Source organism: Plutella xylostella, chromosome 13 (assembly GCF_932276165.1).
Source record: "Plutella xylostella chromosome 13, ilPluXylo3.1, whole genome shotgun sequence".
In the NCBI taxonomy this organism is placed as follows: Eukaryota; Metazoa; Arthropoda; class Insecta; order Lepidoptera; family Plutellidae; genus Plutella; species Plutella xylostella.
Window position 1 is genome coordinate 6,863,631 of NC_063993.1, and position 16,724 is coordinate 6,880,354.

The 16,724-nt window shown below is 38.4% G+C and overlaps 1 protein-coding gene across 1 annotated transcript in view; it reads left to right on the forward strand.

The window, feature by feature from the left end:
* Nucleotides 1-16,724, forward strand: part of LOC105387610 (transcription factor SPT20 homolog) — a 39,440-nt gene that overhangs the window by 17,827 nt on the left and 4,889 nt on the right. The window contains exons 11-17 of the mRNA XM_048625036.1: nt 222-326; nt 1,301-1,453; nt 1,800-1,932; nt 2,818-3,041; nt 14,124-14,270; nt 15,667-15,865; nt 16,369-16,443. Of these exons, the coding sequence (XP_048480993.1) occupies nt 222-326; nt 1,301-1,453; nt 1,800-1,932; nt 2,818-3,041; nt 14,124-14,270; nt 15,667-15,865; nt 16,369-16,443 (1,036 nt within the window). The remainder of the gene's footprint in view (nt 1-221; nt 327-1,300; nt 1,454-1,799; nt 1,933-2,817; nt 3,042-14,123; nt 14,271-15,666; nt 15,866-16,368; nt 16,444-16,724) is intronic.

A 16,724-nucleotide genomic window follows, 5' to 3' on the forward strand; every position in this document is an offset into this window, starting at 1 on the left:
GGGTATACGTCCATATCCGTTATTATGTCAACTTTGAGGTACCTATTTCTTCTGTGTATGAGAGTAATTTAATAGTTTTGCCAAATACAAGCATTATACAGCTACAGTATTAAACCAAAGCCTCTCTCTTCAATAACTGTAGCAACATAATATAACCCCGTTTCTTACAATTTCCATCCAACTCTCTATCACCATACTAATAATGTTAAACATCTCCACAGCAAGCGCAGCTGCAGTGTACGGGCGCGGCGCCGGCGGCCGCCACCACGCCGGACCCCGCGCTCAAACAACAACCTTCGCCGTCCACGCCTAGGCTATCTCCTCAGGTATGATATGATTGACTCTATGTGTATGGTAATGAGGTACAATATCGGATGTCACGTGCCCGGGTCCGCTCAAGCAGCAACCCTCGCCGTCCACGCCTAGGTTATCTCCTCAGGTATGATGTTATTGACTCTATGTGTATGGTAATGAGGTACAATATCGGGTGTCACGTGCCCGGGTCCGCTCAAGCAACAACTGTCGCCGTCCACGCCTAGGCTATCTCCTCAGGTATGATGTTATTGACCTTAAGCACACAGTAATTAGGTAAAATATCCTGTATCATTACGCCAGAGCTCGCGCAATAAAAACAGAACTTGCCGCCTACGCCAAGACTATCAGGTGAGTGCTATATTACTGACTATGCAGTCGATAAGGTACAGTATTGGGTGCCACCACGCCGGACCCCGCGCTCAAGCAGCAACCGTCGCCGTCCACGCCTAGGCTATCTCCACAGGTATGATGTTATTGACCTTAAGCACACAGTAATTAGGTATAATATCCTGTATCAATACGCCAGAGCTCGCACTAAAAAAACAAAACTGGCAGATTACGCCATGACTATCATTGACTCTATGCAATCGACAAGGTACAATGTTGGGTGCCACCACGCCGTGTTTTTCGAGGAATCGTCTTTTTCGCGATTCGTATTTTTTTTGACGGTGGCAATGTTTTTTAAATGCCAGTGTTCACACACATCACGAATCGTGTAAAATGACGAACACGTTTCGTCAAAAAACACGAACCGTGTTTTTTTTGTTTCAAATCCGCTAGGTAGTTGACGTATCGTGAAATAATAACACGGTTCCGTATGCAATGTGAACGTGTATCTGTCATCACGTATCGCGTTTTTGGACGAATCTCACTGACGGATCTAGTGTGAACGGGCTTTTAAATGTCCAAAATATTGTGAACCCACGAACCTACTGACGACAAGCGTAATGCGACATTTACTAAGCTTCCCGTCAATCTTTCCCAGGTCCACGACATCCACTCGTCCCAGCAGGCGTCGACCAATCAGCTGCTAGCACAGCAGTTGACCAACCCCCCGCAGCCGCTCAACCCGCAGAAGATGCAGTCCGCCATCATACACATACAGCACCCGCTCATGTCTTCCGCTACCACTTCACAGGTAAAATACATACATACCGATAAAAAAAGATAACCATCCTTTTCGCATCGCCGTAGTCGGGTAATGAGGGTCAATTTGTATGGTTATAACTTGAATGGTGCGTTCAAATGCAGCCTTAATAAACATATAGAAAGCGATATAAAAAAGGAAGAATTTACATACTATCAAGTTTTTTAATAGGGAAGAAAATAAAGTGTAACTTTGGCAGCACAATTTGACCAATCACATTATTGGGGGGAAAAATGGAAACTGAACCAATCAATTAGAACTGGGGAATTATGAGTTTATTAGATTAAGTGATATAAGTTTATTATACATGCATTACAACATACGATTTATTTTCCAGGTCCAAAATATACAATACACAAGCGCGTCGACGGCGCAACAGAAGGCGACAATAACCAAACCTAGAACAACAAATCCGGCGATAAGCGCCCTAGTTACTAGTCTTATGAACTCCGCGCAACAGTTTCAACAAGGTACGTATGTTAGCTTTGGAAATTTCACATGCAAGACGTTCACACAAGACGTCTTTAACGGGCCAGTAAAAGTATGGTATATCCACGGTCTTATTCATAAAAAGTTACGGGAGACCTATAGGCCTGCTATAAGCAAATGTCAAAAAAACTTTATTCATAAACGATCAATAGCGCTAAAGAACTCTCCAACTGATTCGTAAAACCTTGATATGCTAAAGTAGGCTGGACCCTACTATACACCTTCCGTAATCCTCCTATTGTACAAAAACATGGCGGCCGGTCAACAGCTGTTCTGCTTTATTGACGATTTGACATTTGTTGTGAGTTAATATTTGCTGAAAATAAGTTGCCATGGTAACGTAAAAATTTAATATTTTTTTTTGTGGGTTTTGGCTTGGCCACTGCGCCTTTAAGCCAACGTAAACTTTTTTAAGTGCCGCGCCGTGGCTAACATAGATAATAGAGATTGATAAATGAATGAAAGTTTTCGCTATTTTTGTTTATGGTTTCGTCAGACCGGCAACTTAATAGGGTAAATGTCAAAATGTTTGGTCTGTGAAATCTATTAGCATCACTATAGTTATTGAAGGATTACGGAACGATTATGAATAGAGATTTTTATGAAACCTCAAATAGGCTTAATGTGTTTCGTAACTATTGAGCTCAGTAAACCTACTTTAAGGTTTTTTTATGAATAAGACCTAATCTATATCTCCTAAAAGCTAGAGGAAATTGCAGCGGTATCTACAAACGAACTTATCCCTGATAAATGTTTGTCTTAAGTTAAAAAGTTCAACAGATATTTTTCCTGCTAAATGACTCATTCATCTACCTCAAGGTCGCATCAATCATTGATTAAACCATATTTTATATTTCCCCCCGCAGCGGCAAACCAGAACGCAGCGGCGAAAGCGGTAGTAAGCACGCCGAGCAGCAGCAACGCGACAATATTAAACCTGCTCAACTCGGCGCCGGGCGGCATGTCGCGGCCGTCGACGACAGACGCCGTGACGTCAGAGCACAAGCCGCTTCTCGGCCGCGCCGTGTCGCTGGCGGGCGCGCGGCTTGTCGTCACTACTGCCGCCGCCACGCACCCCACCTACACTCAGGTACAGTATAAGGCAAATAAATCTGACCCCACTCAGAAGCATTGTTACTATGAGAGGGGGGTCAGGTGTCTCTGCACATGATCGTACGTGTGTAGTGACGTAAAAACGTCATGACGTCAGAGCACAAGCCGTCGTCACTACTGCCGCCGCCACGCACCCCACCTACACTCAGGTACGTGTGTAGTGACGTGTAACGACGCCGTGACGTCAGAGCTCAAATCACTAAATCTTGCACCTCGCCTACGCTCGGCACGTTTCGACACTACGTCTCGTCCCTAAACACGACCCTCCTTCTCTTAAGAGTTGCGAACTTTTTTTAATGAAAGGGTGTTGTGATCTGACAGTTCTTTTCACCGTAGCCATGTGTCATCAAAATCAGTCAAACTGATAAAAGAGTTTATGGATTGAGGCGACGGCTTACCAGCGTTGTGGGATTTAAGGGTCGGCAATAGGGAATCGAGGGTTGGCATTGTCATAGAATTATGTAGAAAATGATGCTCTACAGTCTTGAAAAAAATCACACAGGAACATAATTTGATTTGAAATTGAGGAAGTATAATTCTTATAATATACTCAATACATTAAATGATAATGTTTTTTTATTAGTTACATGGTACTTCTTGATTAAATTATAATTATTAATGCCTAACTAAAACTAACTAATATAAAATTAAAATTAAACTAAAAAGAAGATGCTGGCCAGATCGCTGCCACTGTCGGGTAGGGTACCCAAGACGCCGGCCGCGATACCCCGCTGTATAGCGATGCTTAGCCTTTGTGATAGGTAAGTGCCAGCCCTAGGGTCCCTTGAGACTTCTATTAGTCTGCTGCTGATGTCTTTAAAAAGCTGACGTGCCTCCGGTCCCCACGGCCCTGGGATGAGGAGCAGGAATATAGCGAATGGATCTAAGTGATGACAATACGTAGGAACATTAGGTAAGGATTCAAAAACACAGTTTCATGGTGCTGGTTGAGGTATGGTCTCGTGAGGATCTGATGAGGGCAGTAACACGGTATGATTGAATTTTATTTCAAAGATGTTAATAGCTAAAAGCATCGACTTTGGGCTATTAAGTATGTTTTTCAGAGAGAGAGAAAGATATTTTAGGTTTTCTCTGGATTAGTTAGGTTTACTGGGTTTACTAAATTCAATGTTATTGCATCAATAATAAAAAAATCAAGAAAATATTCAAAGTTTCCATCCTCGCTTTTCACGCACGTACACAAATCACAAACTCATGCATTATTCTAGGAGCAGGGTCTACCCTGGTGCATTTCCATGACCACTTTTCACTAGCGTCCCACTGGTTTCGGTGCTCAGTGGAATAGCACCATTAACCATTATTATTCTGAGATATCATCACTTCTTATTCTGAGTTATCCAACATAAAATCACGCCATCTATTGAAATCATTTTTTTAATTAGGATTTGTCTATGGTGTGGTCCCCAAATTTAAGGGTAAAAGCAAAATAATTATATTTTAACCTTTTTTATACCTATTATATTAAAAAACCTATTCAACGATACCCTACCTACACCATCAAAATAACCGGAAAAAATATCAGCGCCAATTTACTTGTATGGGAGAGGGAGTACCCCATTTTTTTTTTGGGTACTCCCCATATCTATGCGAAGTATCAGCTTGATATCTTTACCCGTTTCTGAGAAAAAGGGCGGTGACAGACAGTCAGTCAGACAGACGGACAACAAAGAGATCTTATAACTGTTCCTTTTTTCCTTTTGAGGTACGAAACCCTAAAAATAATAAAATATATTTTTCTGCTACCAAAAATATACTTACAAACATACATACATACATACATACAATCGAAAAACATTACTCTCCTCCTTCGGCAGTCGGGTAAAAACAAGTGAGACAGGGTTTCATTCTGAACTTTTGTTCTACGAGTTTTAAAAATTAACCTAAAAAAAAACCTTTTTCATAGAAACTTTGTGGACACGTGACTTTTTACCATGGAAAACGATTATTTTTTTCTCGAATTTGCAAAACTCGTAGAACCAAAGTTGTTCAGAATGACCCCTTGAGTCATTCCCTTTCGGTTTAGTATAACTTATTATCTATACTTTAATACCTGTAGTTACCTTTCTACAAGTAAATACCACATTTGTTAAGAAATCTAATCGGGTTCCGAGTATAGAGAAAAGTGACACCCCTATTAATTTCTACTCTTTCCTGGTGCTTACCAGTGTAATTAAAAATTATACTTACCCTAAAATCACCCAAAATATACTTGAACATAATTGTCAATAAAGTTGGCGAGTAAAAGTTTATCGACCCACTGTGCAAACTTACATGTGTGCGTGTCACTGCGTGTGCTGTGTGAAGAGCATTGAAAACCCAAATTTGGCGGTGCACGTCACCCTGTACAGGCCCTTAAAGTACCATTAATTAAGATGTTATGGACCATGCTTCTGTAGCGCCGAATAGTAACTTATATCTTATAATTTAAAAAATTCTAAAACCGACTTCAAAAAACCACTAAAATGTAAGAAATAATTTACATAAATTGTATGTGACATTACAAATATACCTAAGCAGGAACTGTTCTTTTTTGATGTTGGTGCGGTGACAAAGTAATCTGAAGAAATATGGCACCAACTTCAAAAAATATCAGTTCCTGCTTAAGGGCCCGTACAGGGTGACGTGCCGCGCCAATTTTGGGTTTTCAATGCTCTTCACACAGCACACGCAGTGACACGCACACATGTAAGTTTGCACAGTGGGTCGATAAACTTTTACTCGCCAACTTTATTGACAATTATGTTCAAGTACATTTTGGGTGATTTTAGGGTAAGTAAGTATAATTCTTACTTACACTGGTAGGCACCAGGAAAGAGTAGAAATTAATAGGGGTGCCACTTTACTCTATACTCGGAACCCGATTAGCTTTCTCAAACAAATGTGGTATTTACTTGTAGAAAGGTAACTACAAGTATTAAAGTGTAGATAATAAGTTTCGGGCATTCTCCAGCCAACTGAACCCCGACGACAAAGCAAAGTAAATACATAGTGTCGCAAAAGGGCTATACTAAGCCAAAAGGGGATGACTCAAGGGGTCATTCTGAACAACTTTTGTTCTACGAGATTTGCAAATTCGCGAAAAAAAATATTCGTTTTCCATGGTAAAAAGTCACATGTCCAACAAAGTTAATTTCCAAAACTCGCAGAGCAAAAGTTCAGAATGACCCCCTGTCTTACTCCTTTTTACCGGACTGCCGAAAGAGGAGGGTAATGTTTTTTGATTGTATGTATTTATGTTTGTCTGTTTCTTTGTTCCCTCCTGTAGCCTAAACGGCTTGATAGATTTTGATGTATGAGGTATTGTTAGAAGCGTATTGATGGCGCGATGGTTATAGGCTATGTGACGTTCCATTAAAATGAACATAGCGCCCTCTAGAGGACATAACGTGATGATCGAAAAAATAATAATTCTACTTTGCCGTGTAAGGTTAAGGTATCAAATGAAAGGGCTTGATTTTCACATTATAAAAATATGCATATTGAAGGTATTTAAATAACAACACCAAAATTATTGAAATAAAAAATGATCATGAACTACTGACGTAAAATTTCATAAAATAAAAACAACTAAAAAGTTACAAATAAAAAAATACAATTATAAACAAACGAAAAACCCGACTGTACGCTAAAAACATGAAAACAAGTCCCAATGTTAATGGAAAGTATCGCAGGCGGGGATCAACTTGACCGCCACTCAAGGCCGTTTTCTAAGTAACATTCAGCTAAATGGTGAACCCTCTGCTGGTCCCCGCCTACGATACTTTCCATTAACATTGGGACTTGTTTTCATATTTTTAGCGTGCAGTCGGGTTTTTTGTTTGTTTATAATTTGTTTAGTACTATATACCGCTTTTTCAATACCTGTAAGTACATTTTTTGGTAGCAGCATAATATTTTTACTTAATTTTAGGGTTTCGAACGTCAAAAGAAAAAAAGCAACCGTTATAGGATCTCTTTGTTGTCCGTCTGTCACCGCCCTTTTTCTCAGAAACGGGTAAAGATATCAAGCTGATATTTCGCATAGATGGGGAGTAACCCAAAAAAAATATTATGGTACTCCCTGTCCCACACAAGTAAATTGGGGCTTATATTTTTTCCAGTTATTTTGATGTGTATCCTTTTTTTTCTTTGATGTTTTGTATAAGTATGTGTTTGTTTTCTTTAAATCTGTATTTTTTTTGTTGTTGCTGTCTATGTGTCGAATAAATATATCTTTATCTTCAAATCACGCCATCTATCGTTTTTTTTTTGTGGCTACTGTCTATAGAAGAAATTCCGTCATTGACAATTTTACGTTACGAATTTATTTTTATTTTTACATTTTCGTGGAGATCCAACAGCATTTTGTTCATAAATAATTATTACTTATGAACATATAACAACTTGATGCCATTAACAGGATGAACTTAGTAAACCCAGTAAACCTAACTCATCCAGAGGAAAAATAAAATCTCTTTCTCTTTCTCTGAAAAACATACTTAATAGCCCAAACTCGATGCTTTTAGCTATTAACATCTTTGAAATAAAATTGAGCCACCACCGTGTTACTGCCCTCATCAGATCCTCACGAGACCATACCTCAACCAGCACCATGAGACTGTATTTTTGATCCCTAACCTAATGTTCGTGCGTATTGTCATCACTTAGATCCATTCGCTATATTCCTGCTCCTCATCAGACCTTTACGAGACTGTAATGTCACGAGAATATTGCACACTATCTTATTTAATTTAATGTATTGAATATACTGGAAGAATTACGCTTCCTCAATTTCAAATCAAATTATGTTGGTGTCATAAAAGTTGAAAAAGTGCAATGACAACCAATGTGCAGTGATTTTGTATCTGTACACGATAAGATCGCGAGCTGTCAGTGCTGCCTAAACCGACGTGACCCTTCTTTGGAGGCCAGCGGCCAACTGAGTCAAACGTCACTTGTGTTTATGATTTTATAACACAGAAAACCGCCATAGATATTTGTATGAAGTTTTGAGGGAAAAAAATTGCTCAAGTTTGGGATTATAAAATAAAATAAAATAAAAAAGCCTTTATTTCTACCATAAAATATTAACATTAAATTAACAAGTTACAGTATTATGGCCCTCATGTTACAAGTAAATCACACTTAATATCATGCTATAATCAATTCGCACTTATAAATTTATTTCACAATTAAAAATTAAATTCAGACAATACAATACAATTTCATTATACATATAGGTATTACAATTATTTACAATTATTACATATTTTTTTTTTATACAATTCTTACTACTAAATATAAATTCATTTATTTCATTAAGTACATATCATTTAATCACAATTTAGTTATTAAATTAAATTAGATAAACATTCATTCAATTAACTATAGGCCATACTAATTATTTTGTAATTATGGAAGTCGCCTCTTCGGCGTAGGCCTCCCCTAACCTCCTCCACGTGACCCTGTCCCTGGCTTGTCGTCTCCAAGTCTGCCCGCATCTCTCTCTAAAGGTATCTTCCCATCTTTTCCTTGGTCTGCCTCTCTTTCTCACTCCATCTCTTGGTAGCCATTCGGTTAGTCTCTTTGTCCATCTATTATTTTCCATTCTACATACGTGCCCTGCCCAGTTCCATTTTAGTGTTCTTATTCTTTCGCATATATCCATTACTTTTGTTTTTTCTCTAATTGATTCATTTGATATCCTATCAGATAATCGTATTCCTAGCATACTTCGTTCCATTTTCCTTTGATGTATTGCAAGTTTAGTCTCATCTTTTTTACGAAGGGCCCAGGTTTGACATCCGTATGTGAGGCAAGGTAGTATGGCTATTTCGTATAGTTTCCGTTTTAAATTCATTTGTATGTTTTGGTTCTTCATAATTTCTTTGTAGCTCCAGTATTTCTTCCAGGACAAAGCAATTCTTCGGTTGATTTCTTTTCCTGTTAGATCATCGAATGAGATAGATTGTCCCAAGTATATGTATTCTTTGACATAGTCAATATTTTCGCCAAGTATTGAAATAATTTCTTCTCTACCATTTGTCAGTATTTTGGTTTTTGAGGTGTTCATTGATAGGCCGACCTTATTGCTCTCTGTTGCTAGTTCTTGGATCATATTCTGTAATTGCGCAGGATTTTCTGCGAACACTGCAATGTCGTCTGCGAATCGAAGGTGGCTTAAGCGTTCTCCGTCGATATTTACACCTCTACTCTCCCAATTAATGTTCCTGAACACCATCTCCAGTACAGATGAGAATATTTTGGGTGATATGGGGTCACCCTGTCTCACTCCTTTTTTGATTTGAAATTCTGGGCCGTCTCTCTCTAGACGTATTTTAGTGGAGCATTTTGTATAGAGGTTATGAAGTATCTCTACATACTTCATGTCGACTCCTTGGTCTAGTAGTGCTTGCCATATTGCACTGTACTCCAGTGAATCGAATGCTTTGGTGAAGTCAATAAAACATATATATAGAGTCTTTCCATATTCTTTTGTTTTTTCTATTAGCTGCGTTACGACATGTATGTGGTCGATAGTTGAGAAGTTTTTACGGAAACCCGCCTGTTCTCGTGGTTGGTTTTCATCCAAAATTTTTGAGAGTCTGTTTAGTAGTATTTTGGAGAATATCTTGTATATGTTTGACATTTGGCTTATCGGTCTGTAATTTCCCAAATTGTCTCTATCTCCTTTTTTGTGGAGTAGGGTCGTGATCGATGCGGACCATTGTTTCGGGGCTTGCTTGGTCTCCACCACATTGTTGAATAAGTCTTGTAGAGGTCTGTTTAGACATTCTGCCATTGATTTGAGAAGTTCATTTGTTATCTTGTCTTCACCAGGTGATTTGTTGTTTTTCTGAGATTTAATTGCATGCCGTATCTCAGGTTCGATTATTGTAGGAAGTTCTTCATTGATGTATGCATGGCATGCAGAATTAATTATGTCAATAGATGAAGTTGTTTCTGAGTGGTAGAGATCCCGATAGAACTCCGTTGCCTCGTTTATGATATCGGGACGCTTGGATAGAGATTGACCCTTTTTATTTTTCATGTTTACAGCCCACTTTGAAGATCGCTGCAGATCTTTGTATGCTTTCTTTATAGCTCCTGAGTTCGTTATGTGTTTCTCCAAAATGTTCAATCTGTAACTCTTTTTGTGCAATTTAATCTGTCTATTTATGTCTTTACTGATTTTTGAAATTTGTTCCTTTACTTCTCTAGTTCTTTTTGTCGTATATAACTGTTTCCTTTCCTGTAGTAGACATCGTATTTCGGTAGTTAATAGTTCATTTTTTGCTTTTGTAGAGACTGGTATTTGGTTCATCAAATCTTTCATAACGTTTTCTAGGTTGTTGTATTGAGTTTGTGTATCTGATGCTGATTTGACTGCAGTTATGAGCTTTTCTTCCCATTGTTTCCCGCTTTCTCCAGTAAGTTTTGGTAGATTTCTTGTTATGTTTTTTGGGATACATTTCGTTTTTTTCATGTAGTTTGTTAAAGCTATTTTGCATCTTATCATTCTGTGATCGGAATTATAATTCAAATTTCTTATGATATCAAAGTTTTTTATATCCAGCTTGTTATTTAGGATAATGTAATCTATTTCGTTTTTGTAGAGTCCGTCAGGGGATTGCCAAGTCCATTTTTCATCAGGTTTTATTTTGAAAATACTGTTTGAGAACTTCAAATTTTTCTCCAGCGCGAATTCTACAAGTCTCTGGCCGTGTTTAGACCTTTTTCCGTGCGAGTATTTTCCAAAAATGGATTCCTCGCCTGGTTGTATCTCGCCAATTTGGGCGTTGAAATCGCCCATGATAATGAGATTTTTTGAATCAGCGCACTCTATTGCGTTCTCTATCGTTTCATAAAATAGATCTAGCTCTACATCTTTACATTTTTCAGTAGGAGAGTATGCTTCAATGAGAGAAAGTTGGTAGTTTGAGAAATCTAATTCCAGTGTCGCTACTCTATCGGAGTAGCTCTTGAATCCGATAATATTTTCTTTTAGGTATCTTTTTACCAAGAAACCAACTCCGTATAAGCCGTTGGTAGTGTCGCTATGATACAATATAAAATCTTGGTATTCTTCCAAGCTTTCATTGCTTCTTCTTGTTTCACTTAATCCGATTATATCCCATTTCAATTCCTTGATGGCATAGCTTAGCTCTATAATTCTTTCATCGGAGAGTAATGTTCGTACATTAAAACTTGCTATGTGGATGTATTCGATCTTTCTATTTATATTTTTGTGTCTTATGTTCTCTTTTAAATTGGGTTCTTTCTTCTTGTTTGGGTCTAGGGGATCTAGGGGGTAGTGGTCGTTCTCCCCACGGGGACCAGCCGGATTGGGGAAATTGATGCTTTGAGCTATGTTTAATTTTGTTGAGTCCATCCTCTCTCGCTGCTCTCTACATTTGTTCGCTGCTCTATGTTTTCCGTTTTTGGTACAAAAATTTGATATGTTGCTTTTACATTCTATCTGTATTATAGAGGGGGATGGAAGGTTTTGGTCTGACTCTCCCATGGGGACCAGCCTTTCTGGGAGGCATGAAGGAGGCTTTTGTTTTTGCTAGTATTCGGTATTTGTTTTTGGGGGCTCTTGCAGGAACCGTTTAATATCATATTTATTTTTCTTTGCAGGTTGTATGGTGTTATTTGTATCAGGTGTGCTTTGTGTTTCTCTACAAATGGTTTCCGATGGTACTTTCGGTGAGCTAGACTTATTCCTCTTCCTTTCTCGTCTTTCCTCTGGGTTATTATTTTGTTGGTTATTTTTCTCTGGGATAATGACAATGGTATCGTACTTTAAAAATGCTCTTTTTCCTTGTGTTTTTAATTTTTCTAGCTGATCTTGCAGCTCTTTTCGCTTTTCTAGCACTTTTTTTGGAAAGTCCTCTTTTATGTAATAGTCGGTACCATCCAATAGTTTTTTGTTTTTCAATACTGCTATTTTCATTCCCATGGTGCTGAAAGTAGTCAATATTGGTCTTACTTTGTCTCCCTTTTTTCCCACACGATGATGATAGAAAATGTTCTAAGTCTGAGGAGGAACAGTTCCCTATCTTGACTTTCCCATTGATAATTTGTAGAACAATTGATTCTAAATCGTTGTAGCTTTTTTCGGTTTCAGGCACTCCAAATATAATTAGATTTTTCATTCTGATTTTTTTCTCCAAAAAGGTTATATTCTTTTCTTGTGACTCTACTTTTTGCTCAAGTTGAGTTTGGCGTAGATCCATTTTTTGGAATTTTTCATTAATGTTTTCATTCAGTGACTGCATAATACTGTCCCTCATTTCACGCATTTCCTGTTTTTGCTCTGACAGATCTTGTTTGATCTGTTTTAAAACGGCTGCAACTTCTTCCATTATTAAATTTATTAAGATAAGCGCCCTCTGTTGATTTCTTTCTGAGTTAGGTAGAATGGGTGTTATGATTTCTTTCTGAGTTAGGTAGAATGGGTGTTACTATAGATCTTCAGATTGTTGTTAGTTCCCATAAAAATGATAGATGTCGCTGCTAGTTTCTTATGATTATGCATAATATTCGGGCCGTTTGGTGCACATTACTTTTTGTGGTTGCTTGGAAATTCTTCACTTTTTACTTCTAGTCTATTTTAAGTTCTATAGTTGTATGATGTCTTACCGACTAGGCCACGGATGATAGATTCAGAATTTTATGATCTTGATCTATTTCTTGTTGTTTCTAAATAGATCAACAGAATTGTTGGACTTTGGCCGTTCAGCACTGTTCTAACGGTCTTTTTGCCGGTTAGGAATTCACAACTACACTGGTTAAGCACTGTTTTGTTTGTAATAATGTTATTTTAGCACTTTATTTGCCTTTAACTTCGATCATATATATCCAACAGATAAGGCGTATTTACTATCTTCTAGTGTATTTGAGGTTAGGTCACAATTTTATTTATTTTTGAGCACTGTTCTAACGGCTTTTTGGCCGGTTAGGAATTCACAATATATACTAGTTAAGTTAAGTTATGTTTATAATATGTACTGTTAGCACTTTCTTTTTCTTTTAAAGTCACGGATAAGCCTCGATAACTTTATTTCTTCTTTATTTCCAATTAAATACGCAGGAGATAAACAAAACGAGACTTGTTGGTTCAGTGTTGCCAGACCAAAAAAAAGTTAAGTTATCCCAAGTTTGGGATTAATTTACACAAAATAAGTGTGTGTTTATTAAAAAACAAGGTATTTAGCGCCTAGTCCAAGCCTTTAACTATTTCATATGATAAAAATCATATGAAAATTCTCGATGATTACGACACAGTTGTTACAATACGGGAGTGTCATTTACTGGTTTTTCGTCATATTCTGAATTTAATTTACAGTTATCCATAAGCTTTTACTTAAATTCGAATGATTCAGCACCTAGCTAGACTCTTCGACTACCGGTGTGATTTTTTTCAAGGCTGTAGAGCATCATTTACTACATAATTCTATGACAATGCCAACCCTCGATTGCCTATTGCCGACCCTTAAGGATATTTGTTATGTCACATAAAATTTATGTAAATTATTTCTTACATTTTAGTGGTTTTTTGAAGGCGGTTTTTTAATTTTTTAAATTTTTTTTTTTTTATTGTTTTTAGTTAATTTTCAATAATATTCAATCAAAAGTAAGATGCAAATGATACCAATAAGTCCTACTAGTCAATACGAATCATTCAAGCCTAAACACGAGGTAGTTGCTATATACCGTTGAGGACTTCCTTTGACTGCCTTCCGTTTCCATCATCAGATCAGCTCAAGGTCACCATCATATTTTTTTGTTATAAGAACTATATTTACGTGTACGTTACCCTGTTACCCTTAATACCCTTTGGGGGTGAGATAAAATTCTGAAAAAAACATGGGACCACCTGGAAGCTCAACATAATAGAACAAAAAAAGAATTTTCAAAATCAGTCCATAAACGGCGGAGTAATCGGTGAACATACATAAAATATAAAAATAAAAAATCCCGACGAATTGAGAACCTCCTCCTTTTTTTGAAGTCGGTTAAAAACGTTACTAAACAAACATGCTTTTCCTTACAGGTGATGTCAGGCTACCGGTGCGACAACGAAGCGACGAATGTGTCGTCGAGTGAGAGCGCGTTACTGGAGCGACTAATATCTCCGCCCGCCGAGCCGAATCCGCCGCAGACGACGCAACAGCAACATCCTACTATGTGTCATTTACAGGTGCGTTTTTATTCTGAGGTGACAAATACTAGAGCTGGTCTATATAGTTTGTCACCGTGCTGAAAGGATTAGCATCCGTCATTGGTGCGTTGAACGTATGTAAAGTTCAGTTGATAAGTCACTCATAAAAAGCACCGAAGCTGCGCAGGAAAGCAGTTTCACTAGGGCCGATTAACTAGGCACCGGCATAAGTTTTGCGAGTGTTCACCCCACCGCCGGAAGAGTCGCCATCTAGCGGTAAACGCATTGAACTACCGCAGCGCCATGCCGAACACTGTAAAAATTACTGCTGGTTATCTGTCCAGCCTAACTTGAGAAAGGTCCTCTGCTACTTAATATTTAATTTTATTGTGACAATACACGTATGTACAGTTCCCCAAAATTGATAATGCACATAGAAATCTTCGTCATTGTTCGGCAACGGTCGTATTCCCGAGCGTTAGAAAACTATTATGTATTTAGAGTGGTTAAGTGCATTTTCTTCATGAAATTTTAGTAGAATTATGTAATTGGTGCTAAAAGAGATAATTGATTTATCAGTAACGAAATTTGATTCGATAATTCATAATATTCCATAATATTAAAATTTACTTCTAAAATGTTACAGTAGGTACTTTTCAAGTGTCTTACTGAAGCTGATGTAAAGATGGATGAAAGAAGGTTTGAATAACACAAGGTTTATATTATAAGGAGAAATGGATTTCAAACACAGGTTTATATAAAAAAATTGAAATCTCAGTTCAAAAGTATTTACAGCACAGATTATTTCACATTAATAAAAATGTTTACATTAAAATCTCAGTTCAAAAGTATTTGCAGCGCTGATCATTCACAATAATATTACAATTACAAACTTGGTCTTTTGGGTGTGGCTTTATTGGCAAAGTGAAGTCTATCAATGTGACGTATATTTTATTCTTAAATGTGCCTCATAATATGGCATCGTCCAAAATAATTAAAGTTGAAATTAAATTCACATTTGAAAAAAATAACAAGAACGATGTGTAATTGCAGCTCTTTATAATTCCACAAAAGTAATATTGATCTTGACCTTGAGACCCTTGACTGATCGGTGACAGCCACCGACCGCCCAAATTGTTTTCGATTATGTGTCACACATTGACATATATTGGTGTCACATGATATTGACTACTATTTCTTTCGAACAAGGATCAAAATGCAAGTGCTTTGTTTAAGGCACTGATTCGGGTGTTTCCGGGAATACGACAGTTTGCGAAGATTTGCATGCGCATTATTAATATGGGAGAACTGTATGTATTTTGACAAACAAACTAGGTAGGTATATAATAAATTATAACATGTCAGTGCTATCCGTTCTATTACAGCACTACAACGGCTCACAAATCTTCACTTATACCAATCCAATCTCTTCCAGGGCCTCAGTCTAACCTCACTCCAAGGTCTCCAAGGCATCCAAGGCCTCCAGAACGTGCAAGTCCAGATCCCGGGCCTGTCAGCGCCCATATCTCTCTCCCTGAACGTGTCGGGGGCACCGAGCGGGCTGCTGGTGTCGGTGCCGCCGACCACGTCGGTGGTGCTCGCGAATCAGCCTTCGGTGCTGTCGCTACCTATAGGTGTGTTGTGTTTGTGTATTCTGAAGGCCTGTTTACCTACTTGTATATAAAACTGCGAATCGGCGCGATGCGAGCTCGCAGCACGCGTTAGGGTGAGGGCCCATTAGTTCGTTAGCAAAACCATTAGTGAAGTTACGTCTGCTGCAACCTTATACCTATAGTTCGCCGCCAATTGGCACCTTTATAGTTAAGTATATCTACGGGCGTCTACACCGCTCGCATACCATACGCGACTGTGTTTAACCCAAGGCCTTGTTGTAAATGTTTGCCACTATCTATTATTTCTGCCTCAATGCTTGATTTTGTGTGAAAAACTATCTGAACGTGTCTGTGTATCTATATGTCAGTATCTGTGTGTGTTAGCGTAGCTCCCAAACGGCTGCCGGCTGGTCCAATTTTCGTTTTTTATTTGCACACAATCACAGACTTACACACTCAATTTCAATCCGCAGCGCAACTAATGTCTGGCGGCGTGAAGGGCGCGGCGCGCGGCGGCGCGGTGCAGCTGGTGCGCGGGCGCGGGCCGCCGGTACGCCCCCTCCGCCCCGCCCCCCCCGCCGCGCCCGCGCAGCCACCAGGTATGATGACCATAAAGACTAAGGCCTAGTTTCACCATAGTCTGGTAGATCAGTAACCAGGGGCGTATTTAAAGATTGCGCGCCCTGGGCTCCTGTACTTTTCCGCCCCATCAAGGAATGAAAAAAAACAAAAAGAGCAGTCAGTGTAGAGTACCTACCGACCTACATGATACAATATAGGTATGTATAAAAACATTGTGGTGATAGATTTGCTTAGATAATGATATCTTCCAAACAAAAAAAAAGATTTTTCTGGATAGACGAGTACATTTAAGAACATT